We start from the raw sequence: 27,598 nt of genomic DNA on the forward strand, positions 1-27,598 counted from the left end.
ACAAGCCTTGCTGAAGCAGAGCCAGCATGGCTTCTGCAAGGGAAAGTCCTGTCTCTGTAACCTATTAGAATTCTTTGAGAGTGTCAACAAGCATATAGATAGAGGTGATCCAGTGGACATAGTGTACTTAGACTTTCAAAAAGCGTTTGACAAGGTACCTCACCAAAGGCTTCTGAGGAAGCTTAGCAGTCATGGAATAAGAGGAGAGGTCCTCTTGTGGATAAGGAATTGGTTAAGAAGCAGAAAGCAGAGAGTAGGAATAAATGGACAGTTCTCCCGATGGAGGGCTGTAGAAAGTGGAGTCCCTCAAGGATCGGTATTGGGACCTGTACTTTTCAACTTGTTCATTAATGACCTAGAATTAGGAGTGAGCAGTGAAGTGGCCAAGTTTGCTGACGACACTAAATTGTTCAGGGTTGTTAAAACAAAAAGGGATTGCGAAGAGCTCCAAAAAGACCTCTCCAAACTGAGTGAATGGGCGGAAAAATGGCAAATGCAATTCAATATAGTGTAAAATTATGTATATTGGAGCAAAAAATCTTAATTTCCCATATACGCTCATGGGGTCTGAACTGGTGACCGACCAGGAGAGAGACCTCGGGGTTGTAGTGGACAGCACGATGAAAATGTCGACCCAGTGTGCGGCAGCTGTGAAAAAGGCAAATTCCATGCTAGCAATAATTAGGAAAGGTATTGAAAATAAAACAGCCGATATCATAATGCCGTTGTATAAATCTATGGTGCGGCCGCATTTGGAATACTGTGTACAGTTCTGGTCACCTCATCTCAGAAAGGATATTATAGAGTTGGAAAAGGTTCAGAAGAGGGCAACCAGAATGATCAAGGGGATGGAGCGACTCCCTTACGAGGAAAGGTTGCAGCATTTGGGGCTTTTTAGTTTAGAGAAAAGGCGGGTCAGAGGAGACATGATAGAAGTGTATAAAATTATGCATGGCATTGAGAAAGTGGATAGAGAAAAGTTCTTCTCCCTCTCTCATAATACTAGAACTCGTGGACATTCAAAGAAGCTGAATGTTGGAAGATTCAGGACAGACAAAAGGAAGTACTTCTTTACTCAGCGCATAGTTAAACTATGGAATTTGCTCCCACAAGATGCAGTAATGGCCACCAGCTTGGATGGCTTTAAAAGAAGATTAGACAAATTCATGGAGGACAGGGCTATCAATGGCTACTAGCCATGATGGCTGTGCTGTGCCACCCTAGTCAGAGGCAGCATGCTTCTGAAAACCAGTTGCCGAAAGCCTCAGGAGGGGAGAGTGTTCTTGCACTCGGGTCCTGCTTGCGGGCTTCCCCCAGGCACCTGGTTGGCCACTGTGAGAACAGGATGCTGGACTAGATGGGCCACTGGCCTGATCCAGCAGGCTCTTCTTATGTTCTTATGTTCTTATGAATGAAAGGGGTGAGTTAGATGTGGAGAAGTCACCAAACCCAGATCAAGGAAAGACTATTCTATTTGCCAAGTGGGGATCTTCAGTGTAGTGTTACGGATTATCCCGAGTCCCTAACAGGTGTGCTTCTCTGGAAGCCAGGAACAGAAGCCTTGCAGTGCTATTTGGAGCTCACAGAAGACATTCTTTGCTTCTTTCTATTCCACTCTCCGGCAACCTTTCCCACCTATCCTTATATAGTGCTTGGTGACCCAGGGCCTTGCTTTTCTTGAAATAGCATGGACAGCAGGTTTTCTACTTACACATCGCCAATAAAGAGGATATGCACCACTGAAAAAGATGATGGAATATATTTGCATAAAATTTGCATATGCTAACTTAAATGCATAGGGCAAATTTAGACACTATTTCAAGAATGCAAATTTTCCAGAAGGTGAGCCAATTAATTTCCCAGCTAGATCATGCCAAAGAAAATAAATTATTCAATTAATTTGTACCCCACCCCCAGATCATCAGTTCCTCTTCAGTTAATTTACTCCCAATTAATTTCCCACCCAGATCCTGCTCCAAAATGATTTCCCCTGCAGTTAGTTACCTGTTTCATTAGTAATTGTTACCCTCTTCCAATTAAAAATAAATACATAAATAAATAGGGTGCCTGGGTGTGAAATTCATCCACAGGGCTTCTTACTATGAGATGAGATGAGCTGGCTGGTAGATGGTGGTCTCCCTTCTTTTGAAAACTTAATCAATTCAAAGGCAAGCCAGCAGCTCTGCCACCACTGCCAGCCTACTCCCATGCCAGCCTGCAAACTGAATCCACAAATGGCCCTGGGAAATGATGGCATTTCCATTTCCAGGGGCATTGTATGGAAAAGAAACAGCTGCCTCTATGGGCCCAGAGGGGCAAACATTCATTTTCCTGTGCAACGTCCCCAGAAATGTAAATTACATTATTTCCCAGGGGCATTTGAAGATTCAGTTCATGGTGTGGCAGCTGAGCTGCTGGCATGCTGATTAATTAAATTACACCAAAAAAAGACCACCAGCCACCTCATCTCACTCACAACCCTCTTCCCTGAGTATCTGGTTCACCAGAATTTTACTGGACATACGGGGAAGAGGGCATCAGCCTGGACCGTGCTGGAAATACTTGAGTGTGGCATGAAAGAGGATACCTGGCCACTGTAGTGGGGAGGTGGGAGACAGTTTAAAAACAAATCCTTTCAACCCTAATACTCTCCTCCAAGATACTATAAGCTATGAGAGAGCGGTGTAGAATCTCAGGGCCAGGAGGTAGCTGTGGCCCTCCAGGCCTCTCTGTCTGGCCCTCAGAACTTTCCCCAGGCCCCACCCCTCACTGGCCTGCTTTGTACTCTGAATGTATTTGCCTGGCTGGAACGTGTCCTTGAACTTAGATAATGCCAGAAGCTTAGCATTGTATTGCTATACATGATGGTGACGATGAGCTTAATAATTTATACGTTGCTTCCTTAATCAGGATAACTTAAAGCATCTTCTTACATCACAAACACAGAAACAATGAGTAAGTAGAAGATAGTAAAAATAAAACATAATGATAAGAATCCTTTCCCAGCAGACAAAAATAACATACTAGGATACTGCAGTATATACTGACACCAGTAATCAAAACAATAGAAACCAACCTATATCTATGTACAGCAAGGCCACTTTAGCCAAAGTCTTTCTGAAACAACCAAGTTTTTGCCTGATGCCCAAAAGAATAAAGTTTCAGGGCCTGGCAGACCTCTCTGTGGAAGGCATTCCATAATGTTGGCACCACAGCCAAAGAAGCCCTGCAAGTAGTGAACATCTGCCAAACTCCATTTGGCAGTGGTGCCTACAGTAAAATCTCTGCTCTTTAGGAGAGTCTATGCAGAGATATATATGGAAGAAGGTGGTCCAGAAGATACCAAGGTCCCAAGCTGCTTAGGGCTTTAAAGAGTCAATACCCCAAACCCATATCTTAAACTGGACTTAGAAACAAAATAGACAGTGCAGTTTGAGCAAAACTGGAGCATCATGATACAATTGTCCAGCTCCAGCCAAATAATCTAGCAGTGACATTTTCCCCTTAGCTGAAGTTCCTGAAGGTTTTTTGTAAACACAGCTCTACATAGAGTGTGTTACAGTAGTCTAGCTTAGTCGGAAAGCCACTAGGACATGAATGACTATGGCAAGGTCTGGCTTCACCAGGAGGATTTATCAGCTGGAGCACCAGCCAACCCTCATTAAAGCTGCTCCTAGTCATCACTGCTGGCACTGGAAGTGGTGCCAGATTAAAGACCCCTTCATGACTAGCCTTATCTGTTGGGAGCAAAACCCCAACAGGCTGAAACAGGAGGTCCACCACCAACAGTACTTCCCTCTTATCTGGGCTGGGTTGTGGGGGTTCTGGAGAACAGGAAAAGCTGTCCTTTTTCCTTTCTTTCATCCTGGCACATCCCTATAAAATGCAGGAAGGGACCATTTTTAACCTTGCTGCATTCATCCCCCCAACCATAACCTGGATACTTACTATAAAATCTTAGAAGGCCCTTTCCCCGTTCCCCTGCCCTCCTTTTTCCTCTTTTCACCTGGCACCCTTCACACTCAATGCCTCAACTGCTCTCAGCCATAGACTTCATTGCTGGACTCCCCCAGTATGCCTGGTTTTCAGTTCTGGTAGTCAACATGGCACCTTCTGGTGTTGTTGGACTCCAGTTCCCATCAGCTCCTGCCAGCATGTTCAATGGTCAGGGATTCAGGGAATCTGGAAGGCATCAAATTGGTTGGTTGGTTTCTCCTCCACTGGGGTTGAAAGGAGAGTTGCTCATATGAACCAAGAGAGTAATCCAGGATTTTAGCATAGCTAGGATTCAGGAGCAGAATTTCCCTTCTCCCAAGTCCCAATGAAAGACAGCTGCAAAGTAGTTCCTGTGTTCATGTGAACCCAAAGATTCCCTCTCCAGACAATGAGAGGAATTGATCTAATTTTTTAAATCTCTTTGCCCTCAGCAATCAACAGCCCTGGAAGCACACAAGCCTATGCTTTAAAAAAATGCAAACTTTTCTATCTATATACATAAAAATGTGAGCATCATCCTGCAGTTCACAATGCCACAGACAGGTGAAATCCAGCATGAACACTCCCCCCCCCGCATGCCACTCACACCACCCACTACTGCCCACCTCGCAAGTTGGCAAGGAGGAGGTGGCAGCCTTAGTGAGCAAGCAAGTGGATGGGCTAAGTGTGGTGGTGACTCTGTGGCGGCAGCAGCAGCAGCCTGGGTGGGCGGGTACGTGGGCAGGCATGGTGGGCAGGAGGCTGGTGTGCAGCCTAGGTGGCAGAGTTTGTCCAGGGGAGGCAGCAGCGTGGGGTAGCAGTGATGGAGGTAACCTGGGAGGGTGAGTTGGAGGTATAGGTGTGATGCCTAGGTATTTTGCACAGCGGCAGTGTTTGTCAAGGGTGGTGTGGAGCAGCAGCGGCAGAGGAACAGGTGAGGCAAATGGGGGTGAGGGGAGTGGTGTTGCCTGGGGATGATGGGGGCTAGTGGGTGGCAGGGGAGTGGGGGGTTGGGGTTAGTGGGGGATGGGAGTTGGCAAGCAGGGGTGGGGGTTGGCAAGCAGGGGTGGGGGTTGGCAAGCAGAATGAGCAGGTGGCAGAGCCCCCTAGTACATATACATATAATAAAGATGTAAGCATCACACTGTGATTCACAATGCCACAGGCTCTGTGCACTGCAGCCTGACTGAGCTACCCTGGCCTCAAGGCTGGGGGGAAGGAGGAAGGAAAGTAGGAAGCATGGGGTCAGGCGGGCAGGCGGGCTGACGGGATGCTGGTAAGCATTTTTCAAGGGGGTGGTGGCACGGAGCAATGACGCACTGTGCTGCAGCATGCGTTGAGAGGGCAGAGCTGGGCATCAGTTGCCCAGGCATGCTTCAGTAAGGGGCTGCAGCAGTGCAGGAACAGGCAACACAAGCAGGTGAGGAGCACAAGCATGCCCCCAGCATCAATGCCTCCAGGCACTGGGGAATATTGCAGTGGGGGAAGGGGGCCTGGGGGTAGGGATGCCTGAAACTAAGTAGAATCTACTTAGTAGATTATATCTTTTGCCCAAATCCCCATAATGTGTGAGCTCGGCAATGAAAGAGTAAATCCTGCCCCACAGAACTCCATAATTTAGTACTTGCATTCTAGACCCGTCTGTTCCTGCCCTCTTTCAACACTGTTGGCAGGACATTGTGCAGAAAACAACATAATTTTTGGACTGAAAGAAATGAGAGGGAGGTGAAGAATCTTAGAAAGCATGACTGAAGGAGAGTTCTTTAGCAATAATCCACAAAATGGATTTGAACTTTAGCCAAGGATGCTCAAATTCATACTTGAAGTGAATGTTCCAGCCAAATCCTACCAGGATTTAATCTAAGCACACACACATCCCAACTGCAGAAGCAGCATGAGAGCAGAAAAGAGGAAAGGGAAACAGGCAGAAGGAAAGAGGGAAGGAACAGTGAGAATGAATACAGAAAGAAAGAGAAAGTATGCCGGACAGACAGGAAGGAGGAAAAATCAGAGAGAGAAAAAGGAAGGAAAATTAGGAGTGAGGAAAAAAGGCCTCTTCAGTTGTATGTGCCTTTCTCTCTCTCTTGGCATCCTAGTTCTTTTCTACATACCTAGGAAGTCTCCCAAGTATGCAGAAGTGTGTAGGTAACCTGTACGCCTCCATATTAATAGGCATGGGATTGCCAAGTTTGCTATTAATATACAAAACTGGGAATGCACAACAAGATGTTACAATATATAGACCCTAACAGGATGATCTGGAGAACTGGAAGTAAGCTCTTTGCAGCACTAATTGTGGCTGGCTTTTTTTGATATATATAGTAGAGAGACGGCAGATTTCTGGACAGCAGGAAGAAGAAAGATGTCCTCTCCTCCCTTCTGAAACCTGACCATAGGAGTACAGGAAGGGGACATCATTTTAAACTTCATGATGTGCATCCTCATACCTGAACCACCTTCCAGGATACTACAGCTGGCTTGAGGAGGCCAGTTTCCACTCCCCTCCACCACCACCCATCAACCACTCTCAATTTTCCATTGCTCCTTCTTGGGCCCTTCTTTCTCTTTTCTCCATTTCCTCCACAAATTAATACATTCCTGCATACATGGGGAGGAACCACTGCATTCTTCTGGGGTGGCCCCATTTGGCTTGCAAAATGATAGAGACCCTTGTCTTTCTTTCTCACCTTTATGAGACTTGCCCTTGTTGTGCTATAAACCACTTAAGCAGGGTGTGGGGAACCTTTGGCCCTCCAGATGTTGCCAAACTACAACTCCCATCAGCCCTGGCCAGTTGTAGTTTGGTAACATCTGGAGGGCCAAAGGTTCCCCACACCCTGCTTAAGTGGTTTGCAGCACAGCATCCTTGCTGGGGCTGATGGAGTTGCAGTTCAGCAACATCTGGAGAGCCAAAGGTTCCACACCCTTGCATTAGGAAGGTCTCTGCTTTGTGTTGGGTACCACACCCAAACTGGAGCACTTGATCAATATTATACCTGGGGGGAGGAGGTTTTTATGCCAATTTTCTCCAATTTTCTCTCCCCCTCTCTGCCCCCCAGCTGACACTCTCAATATTATGTAGGTCCTAGAAGCTGCTGAGCACAGTTCCTTGTCCACCTGTTTGGAAAGGGTTTTTTTTTAAATGGTTTTCTTTATGATTTACAAAGTAATCTCATTCTGTGTATCTGGGGAATCCCATATCCTGTTACATCCTTGGGTGTTTCCATTTCACTGTGGAAGAGGTAGGCGTGGGATCACCAAAGTTTGGTTTTAGATGGATGGAAGCAGAGGGTGGCCTATGAAGACTGAAAGCAAACCCTTTTTATCATCTTTTTTTAAGGAAAATGGAAAAGAAGAATCACTCTTCTTATTAAACCCCTTGAACTCAACTGCCCGAAAACTTAGTTTCCATTGCACATTTTTTCCACACTGCTCAAAATGTGTTGAGCAGCCTGTTAGAATAAACCCTGGATCCAGTTACAGTTTAATTACTGTAGTTCTCTGCGATTGATGTAGCGTGCTAGACGGCGAGGTGTCTGCTAAGGAGTGAAGGCGAGCTCTTACTCTCCCAAGCGATTGGGGAGTGTGTGTATTGGGGGGGGGAGCAGGAATCCTTTGTTCTTCCCCGTCTCCTTTCCTGATCCCTCACCAACACAGCGCAGCGCCAACGTGCATGGTTGCGAGTGCTGAACAAGCCAGTTAGCGACATCTCTTCTTGCAAGTTTGCTCTCTTGGAAGTCAGCCCCTGCTTTCCTTCGCGTTTCACTGCCCTCTCCTCCCACTCCCGCTCTCCTTTCTTCCGCCCCCGGATTAGCAGCCGGTGACTCGGGCGGTATCCTCCACTGGCCCGGCTCTTCAGCACCACCGTCTGCGAACAGCTCCTGCTTTCATCTGTCTGGAACAGGATTGTCTTGCCGCTGGCTCGATTAAGGAGCCGGAAAGGGGGGGGGGGAGGAGGAGGAGGAAGAGAGAGACCCCTCCCACGCAGCCCCAGCCGTCTCTCCAGTACCCGCCGTCCTGATAGGTAGAGCAGAGAGAAGCAGCTCTTCCCTGGGAGTTCGTTCAGGTCCTCGTCTCTTCAGCATCCCAAGAAGAGAGATGCGAGGGGGCTGCCACTGATTGTCAGATGAACAGCTGTTGCTGCTGACAAGCGAGGCACATGCGGAATCGGACATTGACGAGTGAGCACCATCATTTTGGTTTTTTGGTTTTTAAACAAGCAAACCTTGTGCCCCCCACCTCCCTTCTCTTTTCCTTGGGTGCTTCTTTTGCCCCTCTTTCCCAACCCCGCTTTGATGGACTTGCATTGGCCACGAACTAAGGAAGCCTACAGCAGGACGAGAGACAGGAGGGCTTCCCTCCTTTTCTCCTTCAAGGAGGAGCGAGCCGCCCCTTAGGTCACCAGGACAGAGCTGCGCTTTCTTTCTCCCTGCCTTCCCCCGCCCGCGCGCCCATTGTGGAACATACCAAACCAGCTCGTCTTGTGCAGAGTGGAACTTTGTTTAGCCTTTGGATGTAAACGAACATTTGAAAAATGCCTGTCAGGAGGGGGCATGTGGCCCCTCAGAACACCTACTTGGATACAATCATCAGGAAATTTGAAGGACAAAGTGAGTAGCGTGTCTCCCTTGCCTTTCATTCTCTGTGTTTGCGTTCTTTGAAGGTCAGAACTAGCAAGCTCCGTCTTTTGCCTGCCAATATTGATGTGAAATATGGGGCAGGCAATGCTAGGCGGCTCTGTGCCTGGATATATTACAGAGCAGCGCTCATTATAGTTTGGTTACTACTTCTTTGAACTTACTGGATATTAAGGCAGCCTGCTTCCTTGGGTACTGGCAAATTCGCGCCTGTGTTGTGACAGACTGTTGAAAAGGGACCGATTCAGGTTTTGTGTAGGTGTAAATCCGGAATAAACCCCACTGATTTTAACAGAGTAGTCTTGGGATTTATCAGCACAATGTAAGAATTAAACAAAAAAAGGTAACTATTTCATTAAAAACATCACTCTCTGGGCACAGAGGCTTGTCCACTGGGGATATGGGGGTGGGGTGGAATGTTCTAGAAAATTACTGGATAGGGTTATGGCTATTAGTGACATAGGCTTTATTTAGAGGGTGTTGGCGATTTTCCTAACACACTCAGTATTTTCAATATTTTCCTTTGAAAATATTGCTATTTGCTAGAAATAATCCCATAAATCAAAACTCCCATTTTAAAAACAAATGTTTTGCCCCTTTACACTACCACAGAAATTCCTGCCCAATTTCCCAAACATCAGTTATCTGAACAGTCTAAATTTCGCCAAGCACCATCACTATATAGTCTCGGGGAATCGGCCAGCCCACTTGCACAAACGTCTACTTATTGCACTTTTTTGCACATGTAAAACTAAAAACTTTTTAAAATCGTTATTGTGCACAGAAAATAAACTGGCCAAATAGACATTCTGCCCTTCAAACTTTTGCCATCTGAATTTCCAATATCCTGGCTAGAGATCTGTAGGAGCAGTAGAAGACTGCATATATGTTACCAAGTTTGCAGTGCATGGGCATCCCTACAAGATAAGGCACTGGTTCTCCTACATGCGTGGACTGCATGATGTGAAATCTCTCCTCCACAGCAGCAGGCCTGTGTGCAGAGTGGCCAAAGAAATCTGTGTCCTCAATTCTAATTTTATTTGCTGTGTTGGATCTACCATGTATACTCCAAATCCTATAATGTGGTCCAAGAGACAGATTGAAAATTGAACTCAAATCCCAGCATTGTCTCAGCAAGTTTCAATCTCAGGTTCCCATCTCTAAAATCAAATTTACAATCTAATTCGCAGGGATAATGTGAGGCAAATAAAGGTGTAAGTTACAAATCCTATATAAATTATAATACTTGTGTAAACAGTACTGCCATTTATTTTATCTTGTTTATTTGTTTATTCATTACATGTATATCCTACCCTTCCTCCCAGAAACTAAACCACAGGCACTTCCACTGGCATAGAGAGAAAAGGTCATATCCATCTTCTACCCAGAGTAGGCCCATTGAAATGAATGAGCAAAAGTGAGTCATGTCCATTAATTTCACTGGGTTTACTCTGAGTATAACCAGCACTTGAAACAACCCAAAGTATTTGTATACATCCTCAGAAGAAATAAATAGACAGGTTGCTAGCTGCCAAAAGGAAGTTGCTTTTTTACATGAACATAGCAAAACCTATTGAACACATGGCCAGTAGAAGCCATGACTTCCACTAGCATAAAAGACTGTGAAAAGGAAAAGGAAAAAGGATTCAATATCATGGAAGCTGTGTTTGTTACTGGCTATAATTATGATAACCAGAAGTATCATTTTCAGGACATTTATTACCAACTACGGAGGACGGATATCATCCTGCCCAACTTGTGACCATATATATATATGCAAGACACATCCTCTCTCTCTCTCTCTCTCTCTCTGTGTGTGTGTGTGTGTGTGCATGCCCGCACACATGCACACCAGGCACATTCCAAACCAATAGATTTTTTCAGTGGCCCACTTAAGTACATCACAGCCTTATTCTACATTCATTCTTATATAAGTTGATCAAAACATATGAATTCCTCTTAGATGCTTTGCATAGGTGAATCTTGATAGCTTAAGAATAAGTAGCTGCTCTTCAAACCCTGACCACGGTCTTTATGTATTATTTATAATTATGAACCATTGAAGAAGGCCCATTGCATAGAACTGAGTCTGAAAGTTGTTGAATACTGATAAAGTGCTTACTGACTTGTTTGCCAACAGTGCAACTGCACCCATCTGCTTATGATATTGAGTTTGGAGCAATATAATAAATTGTAAAGAAAAAGTGTATCTCATTTTGGAGCTTTATACACCTTGACTTGTTTTATTTACACTGATCTTTTTGACTTACAGTAATTAGAGGTCATTTATTTCATGTGCTGGCCACCAGCAGGTGACCATTAGAGGCAACCCTTTGCACAGGGCACCAATTTTGTCAGGGAACAAGACACTTTGGGCAGGGTATGTTATGTCAAGGTAGTGTGGAAGAAATACCTTTCTGGATAAGAGAACGATCAGATAGCGCCCAAAATCTAGTTCAGAATAAGGACCCCATGGTTTTGTTTTTTAATTTTGCCCTGTGACTCAGAGGTCCATCCAAGCTGCCACACGGGAATTGTCTATCTGTTCAATGTTTCTTTTCTGAGGGCTCAATACAACTGATAGGTCTACCTTAGAGGACTTCTAGGTAAGCCATTTGCAATGAGGCACTATCCCATACAGTCAAAAAGCTTATGATGTAATATCTATGGAACCAAAATATATATTATTAAGTCTCTCATTAGCAGCTAGCAACTGCTATTCATTTCTTCAGGACTTCACAAGTTGGTACCTGTGTGTGAAGCTGCCTTGAAAATTTTAAAGGTTGCAGCAGGAGCAGCACAAAGAGGTCTCCTGAATAGTGACTGTGGGATTCTGTCCTGGCTTCTCCAGTCTTCCAGGGCCAATTCAAGATGCTGGTCATGAGCAATAAGGAAAAATGACTTTGGCCTTATAGACTTTAAAGCAAGAACGACAAACCATTTTTGGCCCTAGGGCCGCATCTGGAGGGCCAATAACCTAGGGGCCATAGGCCAGCAGTAGGTGTGGCTACAAGAGGGTATGGGCACTTTACACTGTACAGCTTTGTTTGTTAAAGTGGTACCCTCCAGATGTTGTTGGACTAAGTTCCCATTATTCCTGAGCGTTGGCCTTGCTGGCTGGGGCTGATGGGACTTGGAGTCCAACAACATCAATAGGATACCACATTGGCCTACCTCTGTTCTACAGAGGACACACATATAGAAACACACACATACAGGGCAGATACACACCCAGCCCCACCTCAGTATCTATTGCAGCGCTGAGCTGCCCAGCTCAGCATTGCAATTAAGATTCAAGTTGTCCCCTCCCTACTAAGCAGATCCATCTAATGAACAGGAAGGAGGGCTTCTTGAATCTCCATTGTAGCACTGGGCTGGGTAGATTCCTCAGAGAAGGGATTGCTTGCATCCAGCCTCCAGATGGCTGTTTCATTTCATTTCGTATTTAATTTGTATACTGCCTTTCTACATTGCTGTACTGAAGCCACCCTTTCTGGATCCCACTATGTTGGATCATTTTTAGCCAATCTCCAACATTCACTTTCTGAACAAAGCATGTGGTGGCAGCTCAGCTTCTGGGTTTCTTGGATTAATCAGATGGTCTAGGAAGAGCATTCCTGGACCTGGCCTTGCTCCTGAATGTCTGGTTGTGGCCAGCAGGTGCTTTTGCCCAGCTTAGGCTGTGCACTAACTACACCAGTTCCTGATGTCTGACCTGGCTGTGGTGATACTTTAGTTACATCCAGAGTGGTTTCCTGCAATACGCTCTACATAAGGCTGCCTTTGGAAAGTCTCTGGAAACTTCAGCTGCTAGTGAGGGTCTTGGTGAGTTCTTGTTCATCAGAGCATATTGCAACGGTTGCACTGGTTGGCCATTTGTTTCTAGTCCCAGTTCAAAGTGCTGGCAATTACCCTTAAAGCCCTAAACCATTTGGGTCCAGGATACCTAGGGGGTCCATCTCATTCCATACTACAGTGCCCACTCCCTTAGATCTGTTGGTGCTGTTCCTTCTGTCCTAGCAGCAGTGTCCAAGGCATGTTATCTGGAATGTGGGGAAGAGATACTTCTGTGGCCGTGCTGAGATTATGGAACTCCCTGCCTCAGGATGCCCCTTTGGCCCCTTCTTTCCTTGCCTACCACTACAGACCTTTTCAAAATTCTGACAGGCATTTGATTGGGCAGGTTGAGATTCTAGTGGGAACCCTTTGTTTTTACCTGGAGTATCTGTCTCTGTTTTGATTGTTTTTGCTGCTAATTGTGCTGTTAATTTTGGTTTGATTTTGTTGTTTCAACTCATTTGTGAGCCACTATAAGTGCTGTAAATACAGTGTAAAGATGAGACATAACCCCTCGCCCAAATTGAGGGCTATGGATCACAGATGTTTCACACTGCCTGTGGTTCAAATTCAGGACTTTTAATTCAATTTCTCAGTAAACAATATTATGTTGCCAACCTAAAAATCAACATTCCTTTTCCCCACCCACCCCTCCACACACACATACACAGCTGCCCACTCTCTTACACATCCACCCTCCTCCTTCACTGAAATATTGGTAAGCAAACTAATCTGCTCCTGGTGCTTTTGCCAAGATAGGTGGAGCTGAGCCCAGCTGGCTCCTTTGCAGCAGTGCATTTGGATGGCCAGAGGATACACATGCTGCAAATGCCTGGAGAAAGGAGGCTGGATGCAAACTGAGTGAGCTCAAGCAAGCACAGCTGTGGCCACGCATCCATGGAAAGAGGAGGAACACCCTCCTCTAAGCCTCTGGGAGCTTCATTTCTGGAGGCCATGCTAGGAAAATGGGGCCATGACTTTGGGCTGTGCTTCTCTTCAACACAGAGCTTTCACATGGACTCTCTCTAAGGTCCAATTTATCTGTAAATCTTGCTTGTTGCTCCTGCAGATCCAACTGCATGCGAAAATAGGTTTCCACAGATTCTACAAGCTGTGCGCAAAAACCTTTTCTGGGATGCAGTGCAGAATCCATCCCGCAATGTGGAAGATGCTCACATAGTCCCAAGGGAATCCCCATATTTTAGTTTGTTTTTTAATTTGATATACTTATTTCCTGCCTTCCCCCCTCCCAAAGTAAATCCAATGGGGGTTACACAAGAGCACATCATACAATAAATATGAAAATTACAAGAATATCAAAACAGAGCATCAGTCATGGGCAAAATAACATGAAACAACTGTATCTAAAACAATAATGCTTTGCGGCTCAATGAACTTCTCTCGGGAAGTCATTCCACAGAATAGGTGCCACTAATTTAAAGACCTTGCTCCTAATAGTTGCCCATTATACATCATTTGGCAATAGATCCTGGAGTAAAGCTTCATGTGATGAACAGAGCATGTGGGGAGGAACATACGGGAAAAGGCAACCCTTAAGGCCCCATTGCCATCTGCCCATGAGCTGGATACTGTTTTCCATGCTCTAAATGACAATATTGCCAGAAGGGGGACATATTGAAATTGTATTGTGTTGTGATGCTGTGCAAACCATCTCATGTGGGATATAGGGATATAGGGATAAATAAATGTATAAATACATTTATAAATGTATGTACAGTATTCACTGAGCAACACCCCCCCCCCAGAAGGGATATTCTTTAAAGCAGGGGAGGGGGACCTGTGGCCTTCCTGATGTGGTTGGACTCCAACACTCCTCACCCCTGACCATTGTCTATGCTGGAGGTCTACAAGATCCCCACCCCTGCTGTAGAAGCTGTAATCCTAAGCACACTTAACAAGCATTAATTCCTATTGAACTCAGGAGACTTGCTTCCCCCTGAGTAAACATTTTGGTGAATTTGGCTGTAGGCCAGCAATAACTTGCTAGTAATCAGAATTTGCCCAGTCACCGTTTGAAATGCAGTTGGTGGGAAACCATGAGTTCACCTCAAAACCACAATCTGTAGTCATGCCTGTGCTTGGAAAGGTATTTTTATTTGGCACCAATGCTGAAGTCACACAGTCAAAAGCCCTCCACTACAGATAGGTTGTGAGCATTCTAGGATCTGGGAACATCTGTCAAGTGTCTGCAGTTCTGATTTTGAGTGAACAATCACCAGGTCTCAGTCCTGGGAGCTCTTATCAGTGCTACTGCCAGCACTCAACTCTGGAATGTGTGAAGTGATCAGAAAGATGAGAGTGTCTCTCCTCAGGAGCAGACTGCAGTGCCTTTCCCTTAGCATCCAGCAGTCAGTGTCAGGCTTCACACATCTGGGTGGAAAGGTTTCCAGGGCAGAGAGTGTGACGTACAAGAAGCATGAACCACTGCACCTCTTTTTAGAAAATAACTCCTGGCATTTTACATGGCTCTTTGGGATGTAAGCCAGAAGTGCTACTCCTGAATTAGGGTGACCACTTATACATAATCAAAAAAGAGGAAATACATAGCCAAAACAGAAGACAAAAGAAGGTATAGATTAGCATAACATTTGCATATGCTAATGTCTATGTGCATGTATGAAAATTTAGAAATTCTATGACAACCTTCCCTAACCTGGTGGCCTTCAGATGTTTTTTTAAGACTACAACTCCCATCATTCCTGACCATTGGCCATATTGGTTGGGGCTGGTGGGAGTTGTAGTCCAAACAAAACCTGGAGGCCACCAGCTTGGGGAAGGCTGTAATAATTGAAATACAAATACAATTCATTTCATCGTAGTGGGGAAACCTGTGATCAGGTGAGCTGCTGTCCGGGACTAACTTTTGATGAGCAACTTCATGTCCCCTTCTCCCCCCTCTTAGGGTTCTTTATCTTTAAACTGGACTTGGAATGGACTGGACGGCCCTCCAAACAGAGGACACCTTCAACTAGAGGACCATCCTCTGTAAAGTAGGGCACACGGCCACTCTATCTTAAGTTGTTTCACTAGTGTCCTCTGTATTGGAGCTTTGAGAAAGACAATGTCTCAACCCCTAATGTTACAGAGGAGCAGAAACAAAATGCATAGAAACTGGGGGGAAATCGCACTGCAGAGGGATATATTCAGTCTGTGTAATCAGAAATTAATTAAGGATTGTGCTAACAGCTATCCTCCAAATGGCCTCCTGGTACTGAATAATTTTCCATGGCTGCAGCCAAAGCAGATGCTAACATATAAGAGGCACTCAGGCATGAAGGGGGAAGATTGCTGTTGGTCAGCTGGAGAGCATACTCTCCTCTCAGTTGACTTCAGCGGGATGCTTCCAAGGCACACAATTTACTTTCTGTTTATTGCATTTATGCCATACCCTTTCTCCAAGGAACTCAGGGTTCTTTCCTCCCCCCCACATTTTAGCCTTACAACAATCCTGTGAGGTAGGTTAAGGCTGAGAGCTAGTGACTGGCCCAAACTCACCTGGCTTTACGGCTCAGAAGAGATTTGCACCTGGATCTCCTTGGACCCTAGTCCAATATATTGATGACTGCACCATACTCAACAAGCAAGATTCATTTTGAGTTTATGAGACCATCTGGCTTGTAAAAGTTTGTAGTCTTTGGTTTTAGATTACTAGCAAATTCCAATATAGCTGCCAATCGAGAAATGTTGAGGGGAACAATGATGGCTGGTCAATTAGGGCAAAGGGGGCACTGCCCCACCAACCCCTACCGACCATTCTCCTTACTTACAATGAAAGAACATGTGCATCTTTCTGAATCTCATCCCCAGTTTTCATTTGATATAAAAGGGGCAGATATACGTGATCTGAAGTACATTTGAGAAACAAAGCCAGTGTTTTTTAAGAAGTAAATAACTAGCAGCACAGTCACAGAAGAAAGTATTTTGAATTGTTGCCATTTGGAGGTTTTCACTTTATGTATTGCTCTGGCTAATGGGGCTAGGAAGGCATTCTACCCACGAAGCACAAGTGGGCCAGCTCTGTGGGGCTTCCTCTTTCCTCATAGCAATGTAGAGATACAGGCTCAAGGGGGTCCCCTTAAGGGATCTTGGGAGGTGTGGCTCTCTTTAGGGGGCTGTCAGGCCACTGCACTCACAGTGTTGCCAGAACAGCCCATGGTACCAGACCATGCTGTAGTAGACCCACACTAGCTTCCCACTGGCAGATCCCAGTACTCAGGCTGGGACTAAAACATCAGCCGGCAGTTGAGCTGACCAATAGCCAGATCTTTGCCCTATGCCATGCCAAACCTTGTGCACTGTTAATCTAGAAAGTTGTGGCCAGGCTAAACCCAGCTAAGCCTCTGCCTTATAGCTCCTGACAATGCATCAGCTCACAACAGTAGTATTTTAACCTCTTGCTTTCCAGTAACCCTCAATCAGGCCATAGGGGCACATGGTGGCTCGGTTTGAGGCTGGAGCTGGAGCACCCCCTCCAAGTGGAGGTGAGGACTCTGGTGGCCCTCCCCTCCCCTATGCTGAGCAGGAAACAGACCCATCAGGAGGGGATGTGAGGGGGCAGGTAACTGCAGACGTTTGGCTTCATGCGCCAGGCCCATAAGGACCACCTTGTGACCATTACAATAGGTGAATAGGTCTTATCTCCTCCTTCCTGCCTCCTCTAGGATGCACACCTTAATGTGATGAGGGGGTTTGAGAGTGTCGAAGAAACTGAGAGCAATGCCGTCAGGGGTCTAGACCAAGAGGCTAGACTTCTAGCAGGGGCACTCAAGGCGGAATGTTCAAAGCTGAGACACCAGACTAAGATGCATCCAAACGCGGAGGAAGGCAATGGTAAACCACCTCTGAATACTTCTTACCATGAAAACCCTATGAAAAGAGTATCCAAAATGCAACACGAGATAGTGCTGGAAGATGAGACCCCCAGGTCAGATGGCACTCATTGAGCTACTGGGGAAGAACAATGGACAAGTATGAGTAGGGCTGTGACTAATGATGCAACCGGGTCAAAGCCAAAAGGAAGCCCAGAGGCTGATACGCACAGATGCGAAAGGAGAGTCCGGAGTTGTATGACATACGGAATAGGAACATGGAATGTGAGAAGCATGAACCAGGGAAAGTTAGAAATTATCAAGCAAGAAATTGTACACATCATTCCATAAAGAAAGCCACAGACCTGAACTTACAAGATCTGAACAGGGTGGTTTATAACAGATGCTACTGAAGGTAGCATCTATACCCCCTAGGTATAGGGTGCACTGTACTGCAATGGTTCCGTTCCTTCCTCTCTGGTAGGTTCCACAGAGTGGCATTGGGGGATGAGGTTTCAGATCCTTGGCTTCTCATCTGTGGAGTGCCACAGGGTTCCATCCTCTCTCCGATGCTGTTTAATATCTATATAAAACCACTGGGGGCTATCATCAGGAGATTTGGGCTGCAATGTCACCAGTATGCAGATGACATGCAGCTCTATCTCTCATTTAAATCTTCACCGAGGTTGGCTGTAGAAACCCTGTCCAAGTGTCTGGAGTCAGTGAGTGGCTGGATGGGAAGGAACAAGCTGAAGCTAAACCTCGACAAAACCGAGGTACTATTCGTGGGAGACAAGAGAAGGTTGGGGGATGTTGACTTGGTGCTCAATGGAGTACAACTGCCCTTGAAAGACCAGGTCTGCAGCCTGGGGGTCATTCTTGACTCCCAGCTGTCCATGGAGGCTCAAGGCTTGGCTGTGAGCTGGGCAGCACTGTATCAACTCCATCTGATACGGAGGCTGCACCCCTACCTTCCCAGCCATCTGCTCCCACTAGTGGTACATGCCCTGGTCTCCTCTCGCCTAGACTACTGTAATGCGCTGTAAGTGGGGTTACCCTTGAAAACGGTCCAGAAGTTGCAACTGGTACAAAATGCTGCGGCTCGCCTGATTAAATGCAGCCGCCGGTGAGATCACATTACTCCAGTGTTAACACTGGTTACCAGTTATTTTCCGGGCCCAATTCAAGGTGTTGGTTTTGACCTTTAAAACCCTGCATGGTTTCGGCCCAGTCTATCTGAAAGAGCGCCTCCAGCATCATCAGCGATGTCGCTCAACAAGATCAACCTCAAAAGACCTCTCCATCCCACCAGTTAAAACAGCTAGACTGATGAGGACTAGGGAGAGGGCTTTCTCAATTGTGGCCCCTCACTTTGTGGAATTCCCTCCCAAATTATCTCTGCCATGCCCCCTCTTTGATGAGCTTCCACCGGGCCTTGAAGACCTGGCTCTTCAGGCAGGTTTTTGGGGTGGGTTAGGTTTTACTTACTGTTGATTTTAATGTTCTAATGTAATTATATGTTTTTATTATGTTCGTCACCCAGAGTGACTGGACAGCCAGCCAGATGGGCAACTAATAAATTTAATAAATAAATAAATAAATAAGGTTGCTGATTCACAGGGTCACCATAAGTCATAATTGACTTGAAGGCACATAAGAACAACAAAACCTCCTTCCTAAGAATTCGTTGTCCTCCTTAAGAATCCCCTTGCTAGATCCAACCATGATGGACCACATCCCCCGGAGAAGCTCACAAGTAGCACACTCAGCTATCCTCAAATGTTGGCAGCTCCTGACCATCAGAAACCATCCATAAACTTGTCCTTCACAAAAGCATCACATCAGTTGTCTTTTTGCAGTAGCTGACCATTGTTTTTATTATATTTTTAATGTGTTTATTGTATGGTCTTTTTAACTTCTTGTAAACCACTTTGATATTTTTGAATGAAATAGTGGTATACAAATATATTTAAAAATAAATCTGCAACATGTGCTGGTGAATTTCATATCAATGGTACAAAGAAGTTCATCATCATTGTTTTTTGTCTGGAACCAGTTTCAATAGATCATTGGTTTTCAGCAGGTGGGCTGCCTGCACCAGTGGCATCACCACTGTTTTCTTTGTTGTTGTTGCTTGGTGTGTTTTTTAATAAAGAGGGAGAGAGAAACGGCAGGAAACAAGGTGACTGGACACAATGGAAGACAGAATCCCTTGATTTTTAATAGTTGTGAGGAAGAAAATATATTGGTAGGTAGGAATGAAAAGGTCTGTCAATTTTGGTTCTTGCAGTTTCTCATTTTTCCCAATCTTAAATTCAGTTCTCTGCATTTCTACAGCAATTTGTGATTTTTGTTTTAAATCCTCATGAAAATTCTTCAGCTTTTTAGTGCATATTTCTCCTAATAAACACTGTTTTTGGCATGCAGTTTTGACTAATGTACCCAGTTTTGCAAGCAATTTCTCCTGATGCCTTTTTGTATGTTATTTTCACTAAGATAGTTCATTTTATGCACACAATCCCCTAATATATGCATTTTTAGAAACATTGTGTGATTGAAGAAGTACATCGCAAAATTTGTAAAAGTGTGAATTTCGAATGATGGTTATGTTTCGGCTCTCATATTGTTTCAGAAAGTGTGAATTCGATAGATTTACCTTTAAATTAGAACTGAATCAAATTTCTCCCCTATCCCTTTTGGTAAGTGTTGCTTTTTCTCCCCTTCGTGATAAGTTGTGCCTCTAAAAACACAGTTTTTATATAAAGTGTTAAAAATATAGGACCACACACACCCCTTGGCACATAGACACCTTACAGAGCAGGTGTGGGGAACCTTTGGCTCTCCAGATGTTGCTGAACTATTTTATTTATTTATTTATTTATTTATTAAATTTATTAGTCACCCATCTGGCTGGTTGTCCAGCCACTCTGGGCGACGTACAAGATTAAAAAAACAATACATTAAAACGTTAAAATTTAAAACCATAACAGTAAAAACCTAACCCACCCCAAAAGCCTGCCTGAAGAGCCAGGTCTTCAAGGCCCGGCGGAAGCTCATCATAGAAGGGGCATGGCGGAGATCATTTGGGAGAGAGTTCCACAGGGTGGGGGCCACTATTGAAAAAGCCCTCTCTCTAGTCCTCACCAGTATAGCTCTTTTAACCAGTGGGATCGAGAGAAGGTCTTCTGAGGCTGATCTTGTTGAGTGGCATCCCTGACGATGCTGGAGGCGCTCCTTCAGAGAGACTGGGCTAAAACCATGTAGGGTTTTAAAGGTCAAAACCAACACCTTGAATTGGGCCCGGTAAACAACCGGTAGCCAGTGCAACTCCTTCAGCACTGGAGTGATGTGATCTTGCCGGCGGCTTCCTTTAATCAGACGAGCCGCCGCATTCTGTACCAGTTGCAGCTTCCGGACCATTTTCAAGGGTAACCCCACGTAGAGCGCATTACAGTAGTCTAGGCGAGAGGTGACCAGGGCATGTACCACCGGTGGGAGCAGATGGTTGGGAAGGTAGGGGCGCAGCCTCCGTATCAGATGGAGTTGATACAGCGCCGCCCGGCTCACAGCCAAGCCTTGAGCCTCCATGGACAGCTGGGAGTCAAGAATGACCCCCAGACTGCGGGCCTGGTCTTTCAGGGGCAATCGTACCCCATTGAGCACCAGGTCCACATCCCCCAGCCTTCCCTTGTCTCCCACAAACACTACCTCGGTTTTGTCAGGGTTCAGCTTCCGCTTATTCCTTCCCATCCAGCCACTCACTGACTCCAGACACTTGGACAGGGTTTCTACAGCCAACCTCGGTGAAGATTTAAATGAGAGACAGAGCTGCGTGTCATCCGCATACTGATGACATTGCAGCCCAAATCTCCTGATGATTGCCCCCAGCGGCTTTATATAGATGTTGAACAGCATCGGGGAGAGGATGGAACCCTGTGGCACCCCACAAGTGAGAGGCCTAGGATCCGAGACCTCATCCTCCAATGCCACTCTTTGGTACCTACCAGAGAGGAAGGAATGGAACCACTGTCAGCTCTGCACTGAGTCAGCAGTGGGGGTTGGAAATTCCTGGGTCGTTAGCAAGGAAGGGAAGTCCTTAGCCGGCAGACTGGTTGTAAATCTGCCAGGCCAACGAGGAGGGGACCTGATAAGGGCCATGCCTGTCTGAAGCTTACTTGCCACGTCACAAGTCCAGAAGCGAGGTCAGTAGAGGTCCGGGATCAATTGCCAAGGGGTCAGTCCAAGAGATGCTGCAGGGAAACTGGGAATACACGAAGCCACGCCTGACGTTGTAGTCAGCAACAAGCTGAAGGCAAGGGGTGCCTTATAAGCAGCAGGTTTGACAGCAGGTGTGAGCCCTCAGCATTTGGGCCTTAAGGAGACAGGCCTGCCTCTCTTCTGCCTGACCTTCTGCTGTCTACGTTCTGCAGGTGAGGGGGGAGTATCCTGTTCACTGTCTGTGTCTGGCTGCAGGGCCTCTGCTGTATCTGGGGTGTTCTGCAGCTGAGGGGGAGAAGGAGCTGGCTTCTCAGGAGGCTCCTCCGTGTCTCCTTCTGGGTCTGCTGCTCCTGGGTCTGCTGCTGTTACTCCCGAGTCGTCCTCATCTGAGGAGTCCTCTGACGGAGCCATGACAACCACTGCAATACAGTGCCCCCCATGCCTAACCTCTTCAGGCGGTCCAGGAGGATAACGTGGTCAACGGTATCGAAAGCCACTGAGAGATCAAGGAGGACAAGGAAGGTGCATTCGCCCCTATCCCACGCCCTCCTCATATCTACCAAGGCGACCAACTACAGGTCCCATCTTCTGTGGGAGTTCATTGGCCATGCTTCCTGGGGCTGATAGGAATGATAGTTCAGCCACATCTGGAGAGCCAAAGATTCCCCACACCTGCTATAGAGAGAGGAAGACTAGAGAGGGAAACACAGTAAAAAACTGAAGTGGGCCCCATGTTGCAGTTTGTGATTACAGGCTGTTCCTGGATCTGAAAAGCTTAAAGTCTATGTTGTGCTATTTTAAGAGACATTGAATTATTTCCTTCTAATCATCCTCTTCACATTATTCATAATTTTATAATCCTCTATCTTGTTACCTATCATGTTCAGCTTAGTTCAGCTATGCTCCCGGCATAGGAAGCTTATACTTATACTGAATCAGATCTTTGGTCATCTAGCACAGTAATGTCAACACTGACTGGCAGGATTTCAGGCAAGAGTCTTTGTCAGCCCCATCTGGAGATGATGGGGATTGAACCTGGGACTTTTGCAAAGCAGTTACTCTACCACTGAGCTATGGCCCTTCCCTTTAAACCATAGACCTTCCCTATTAGAACTACTAGGCGTTCTCACTGACCATCCCACAATTATTGAAGTTCCTTTCCTTTGAGATGTGGTCCATAGTGTCATCCCACACTGATCAGCTGGAGCAAAGGAAACACATAGAAAGGAGAGGCACATGGAGGAATCATCATTGATGCCAGAAAGGAGAAGCTGGCCACCTCCTTTTCTTCCCCTTCCATCTGATTGTTCTCGTCACCCCAATTGCAGATGTTCTGTGTGCTGGCCCATAATGATTGTTGTCTTTCTCAAGGTGATCTTCTTGTGCACTTCCTGTGCCCGCATCTGCCAGGGCACAGTAGAGCCTCTCAGGGGAAAGGCTGCAAAACCTGGTCTAGCTCATGTCAGCTAGAATGGATCCCCAAATATTTCTTTGGTAGATTTTAATCCCACATTCATCCTTGACCAATGCTCTCAAGGCAGCATGCTAGCAGCGGAGTGCCATCAAAAGTGGGTGTGGCTATCCCACACTCACATGCACACACTCATACAAAGAGGACCACACATATAGCCCTGGCTTCTCAGTTGATCCGCACAGATCAGCAAAAGTGGGGAGATATTGCCCCTTTCCTGCTCATCAAATTCCCAACCTGATGACCAGGGAGGAGGAGATTCGCACACCCATCAGGGGCTAGGCTGGGCAGAGAAGTTTAAACTTCTTCATCCACCCCAGTCCTGTGTCTGCTTGTGCGTGTTGACAGTTCTGCCAAAATCATTGGGAGACAGATAATGTCCTTTGGTCCATAAGAGGCCCTTAGGGTGGGAATTAGCCACCACTATGCTAATGCCGTCTTCCTCCAGCATTGTAGGAGGAAAAGTCTGGAGGTGCCAAAAATTTCACACAGTTTGTGCAAGGGCTCCCCTTTCTTGATGAGTCGCCCCCATGCTTACTTCTATGAGGCTCTTCCACTCCAACTGCAGCAGCAGAGTTGATGTTTCTGTTGGGTATTTGTATTTGGAATCTCAAAGGAGTATGAGATAACCAAAGGTAGGGTTGTGTGGATCCTTATCTTGCTGTTCCATTTGTAGCCCAAATCCCTCCCTTTGTGCAATCTTGCATGCAAAAGTCAGATTTTTTTCTGTACTTCCTCCCCTCCCCTGTTGATTTTGTGCTATTCATCTCACCTATTCATTCATTCATGTATTATTGCATTCATATTCCACCTTTCCTTCAAGGAGCTTAAGCCAGTACATTTAGACATCTTCATTGCACTTACATTACATAACAAATCACGTTCAACATCCAGTTTATTTTGTTAAGTCGATAGCCTGACACATTCCCTTTCATGGCCCAGTACAGGTGATTTGTTGCCATAGTAGCTAATGGTAAGAGATGTTGTTTGGAAGCAGTAATGTTGCCACAACCTTATTATATAATTTTATGAGTTTTAAAAATCCCTTTTCTGTTGAGCCAAAAAAGACTCATTAATTTGCCACAAAACTGGTGGAGCATATAAAATTGGGGGGGGGGGTCATTCCAGAGTAGACTTCAGAATACCAGGAGACCCACATTTGTGCATAAATGCAAATCTGAATAATTTCTCTGACATCCTTTGCCATAAGTCTCTCCTATATTTATACTTAGGCAAGACTATATTAGCTGTTTGTTTTTTTGTACAAAGTAGGGATGGAAAGATCTGTCCATTTCGGTTCTCTCAGTTTCTCATGTTTCCCAATCTTAAATTCAGTTCTCCGCATTTCTGCAGCAATTTGCATTTTTTTTAAAAAAAAAACTCATGAAAATTCTCCAGCATATTTGTGCGAATTTCTCCTAACAAACACATTTTTGTAGGCAGTTTTGACTAATGTACATGTTTTTGCAAGCCTTTTCTCATAGTATCATGCATTTTTCTATGTTACTTTCATTCATATATTCATTTTTATGCACACTTTCCCCTAATATATGCATTTTTATAAACATTGCTTGATTGGCAAATTTATTTATTTATCTATTTATTTATTTATTTATTAGTCGCCCATCTGGCTGGCAATCCAGCCACTCTGGGCGACGTACAAAATTAAAACATATAGTTACATTAAAATATTCAAATCTCAACCAATAATAATAAAACTTAACCCACCCCAAAAGCCCGTTTGAAGAGCCAGGTCTTCAAGGCCCGGTGAAAGCTCATCATAGAGAGGGCATGACGGAGATCATCTGGGAGGGAAACTCGGGGCTCGCCCCCCTGCCTCACCGGGTAAGTGAAAAAACGATAAGATAAAATAAAAATTGCATCACAAAATTCAAATAAGTGTGAATTTCAAAGAATGGCTGGATTTTGGTTCTCATATTGTTTCAGAAAGTGTAGATTTGATAAATTTGGCTTGAAATGTGAACTGATTCGAAATTCTCACCCATCCCTAGTACAAAGTACTCCCTTTATTCTAAAATACCTTTTCATCAACTTCCCCATCACCAAAGTTTTCACCTGTGTTCTGTGGTTCTATAAAGTGGGGGAAAGCAAAGTAATGTGGCCCACATGCTGTCTGGAGTCTTAATATATGAACTGTGTTCCCTTGCTGGAGCATATATCCCTGGTGGTAAGTGGTGATTGGCTGCTGCTGAATTAGAATCCTGTCCTCTGATATGACTTGAGAGTGCTGAAAGGGGCTGACTTTTGAGGCTTTCCGTTGGCTCAAATTAGAGCTTTTTTATTTATGTCTCCTGTTTCATTGATATAACGTTATAGTGGAATGTGAGGCAGAAGCAATCTCTGAGCAAGCTCCTTTACCACCATATTAAAGTAGCAGAGCATAGATTAGGGCCATAGCTCAGTGACAAACATTGTACTTCAGATGCAACAACAGCATAAAAGGCATACCAGCAAACAGGTTGCTGTTTCAGGAAAACGTGAATTAGTGCAACTTTTCAGCCAGTCTTTGTTCAGTCCCCTTCCTTTTGCCCAAACTCATGGACAAGAGTCTCAGTGCATGTGGGTGATAATTAAATTATGGCCTGAAGAAGCTGCCATATTGCAGACATAGTCCAAAGTGCATGCATACTGAAAATTCTCATGTTTCAGTGTGAAATATTGCTGTGTGAAGTAGGGTTATTAAGAATGAAAGAGCCCTGCTGGATCAGAGCATAGGTCTAGTGTCCTGTTCTCACACAGTGATCAAGCGGATGCTTTCAGAAAGCCTGTAAGTAGGGCATGAAGGCAACATCTCTTCCCAGCAACATGTATTCATGGGCATGACTGAATATGGAGATTCCATTCAGCTATGGCCACTAAAACTCACCATGGATAACCTCATCCTCCATGAATTTGTCTATTACCCCTTTCAAGCCACCTAAGCCCATGCCCATCACCACATCTTGCAGAAGTGAATTCCATAAAGTTGTAGGCAGAAATGCTTTCTCTTGTCTGTCCTGAATCTACTGCCAAACTGTTCCATTGGGTTCATTGAGGGACTCCAAGCTCTAGGACTATAGGAGACAGAGAAAACTTTCTCACTTCCCTTTCTCTCCACACAGTGCATAATTGTATAAAACTTTACCATGCCTCCCTTAGCCATTGTCTTTCTAAAAATCCTCAGATGCTTACACTTCCTTCATAGAGAAGGTGCTCCAGCACCTTGCTCATTTTAGTTGCACCTTTTCCAACTTTATCATTTTTGAGATTCAGGGGGGCAGAATTCCAAATGTGGGCACACCATAGATTTATTTAATAAAGATGCAACAATACTGACTGTCATATTTTTGTTCTTTTCCTAATAAACCTTGTTTCCCCTTTTTGTTGTTGCCTATTCACCCAGTTTAGAGAGATCCTTGTACAGCTGTTCACAATCTGCTTGGATTCTTATTCTTATCCCATGCCTGCAACATTTACTCAGAAGCATTTGGTGGGAAACTTTGCCAAAAGCTTTGTGGAAGTTCAAGTTTACTGCACAACTCTTATCCATATGCTTGTTGCTACTCTCAAAGAACTACAAAACATTGGTGAAGCTTCCCTCTAGAGAACTCATTGATTCTTCCTTGGCAAAGCTGTTCTTCTAAATGCTTAACGATATTTTCTACCAATTTACTTCAAACATATTAAGCTAGCTGGCTGCTTTTTTAAAGGCTGACATTTTGTTGGCTTTTCCCCAACGCTCTAGAAGAGAGGAGAATCTTATGATTGTGATATGTTTCATATTTTTGTTAGGAGATCAGCAATTTCACATTTGACTTCTTTAAGTACTGTTTTGTGTATATGCCATTTGGAGCTGATGATTTGTTAGTTTTTGTTTGGCAGTTAGCCCTAGAACTTTATCTCTCATCACCTCTATTTGGTTCTTCAAACGCCGCTCTGGAAAAAGTGATTTAGAAATGGGAATCAGTCCAATATCTTTCAGAGTAAAGGTGGATGCAAATAATGTATCAAACTTCTGTGCAATCATGCATCCTTCTTTAGCATCCTTTTCACTCCTTTATTGTTTGGTGGTCCAACACACTGTCTGTCTGGTATCCTGCTTCTGGTGTGTTGAAACAGCTGTTTATCGTTCATCATAGTGTTTTAACAATCAAGGAATAAATGGCTAAAATTTTAAGACAAGCAGTAAACAATCATTTCAATACATCAGAAAGCAGACTTCTCTTTTCATTTGCCTTACCAACAATGTATGTATGATTTACCAGACTTTGAGCTCCTTTTTTGTCCTTGTCTGGGCAAGATTTCCAATTTTTAAGGGAAGTCTCCCTTCAACTTCATTTTAGTCAATCCCTTCATTCTAAAGAATGAGTGTGAATTTTTATTTTTGTTGTTTGGAAATTTAATGTGACTGAATGCTGAGTCCAGGTAACCTTTTCCTTATGTATATGTTGCATTTCATAGCACAGTGGTCATTGTTCTGAATCAGTTTGGCAACATTTACATGTCACATCAGGTCCTGGACATCATTCAGAATTAAGTCTAGGGTTGCCTCTTCTCTAGTTAGTTCCATGACCTAACAGTCTAAAGTATAGCCATTTATTGTATCTAGCAAAGTTGTCTCTTTGTTGAGA

The 27,598-nt window shown here is 44.8% G+C and overlaps 1 protein-coding gene across 1 annotated transcript in view; it reads left to right on the plus strand.

Annotated features, from left to right (window-relative positions):
- The first annotated feature begins 8,496 nt into the window (after nt 1-8,496).
- Nucleotides 8,497-27,598, plus strand: part of KCNH6 (potassium voltage-gated channel subfamily H member 6) — a 131,401-nt gene continuing 112,299 nt past the window's right edge. Inside the window, exon 1 of the mRNA XM_061589611.1 lies at nt 8,497-8,585. Within this exon, the coding sequence (XP_061445595.1) occupies nt 8,510-8,585 (76 nt within the window). The 5' untranslated portion in view covers nt 8,497-8,509. The remainder of the gene's footprint in view (nt 8,586-27,598) is intronic.

This window comes from Rhineura floridana, chromosome 11, assembly GCF_030035675.1.
Source record: "Rhineura floridana isolate rRhiFlo1 chromosome 11, rRhiFlo1.hap2, whole genome shotgun sequence".
Taxonomy (NCBI): domain Eukaryota; kingdom Metazoa; phylum Chordata; class Lepidosauria; order Squamata; family Rhineuridae; genus Rhineura; species Rhineura floridana.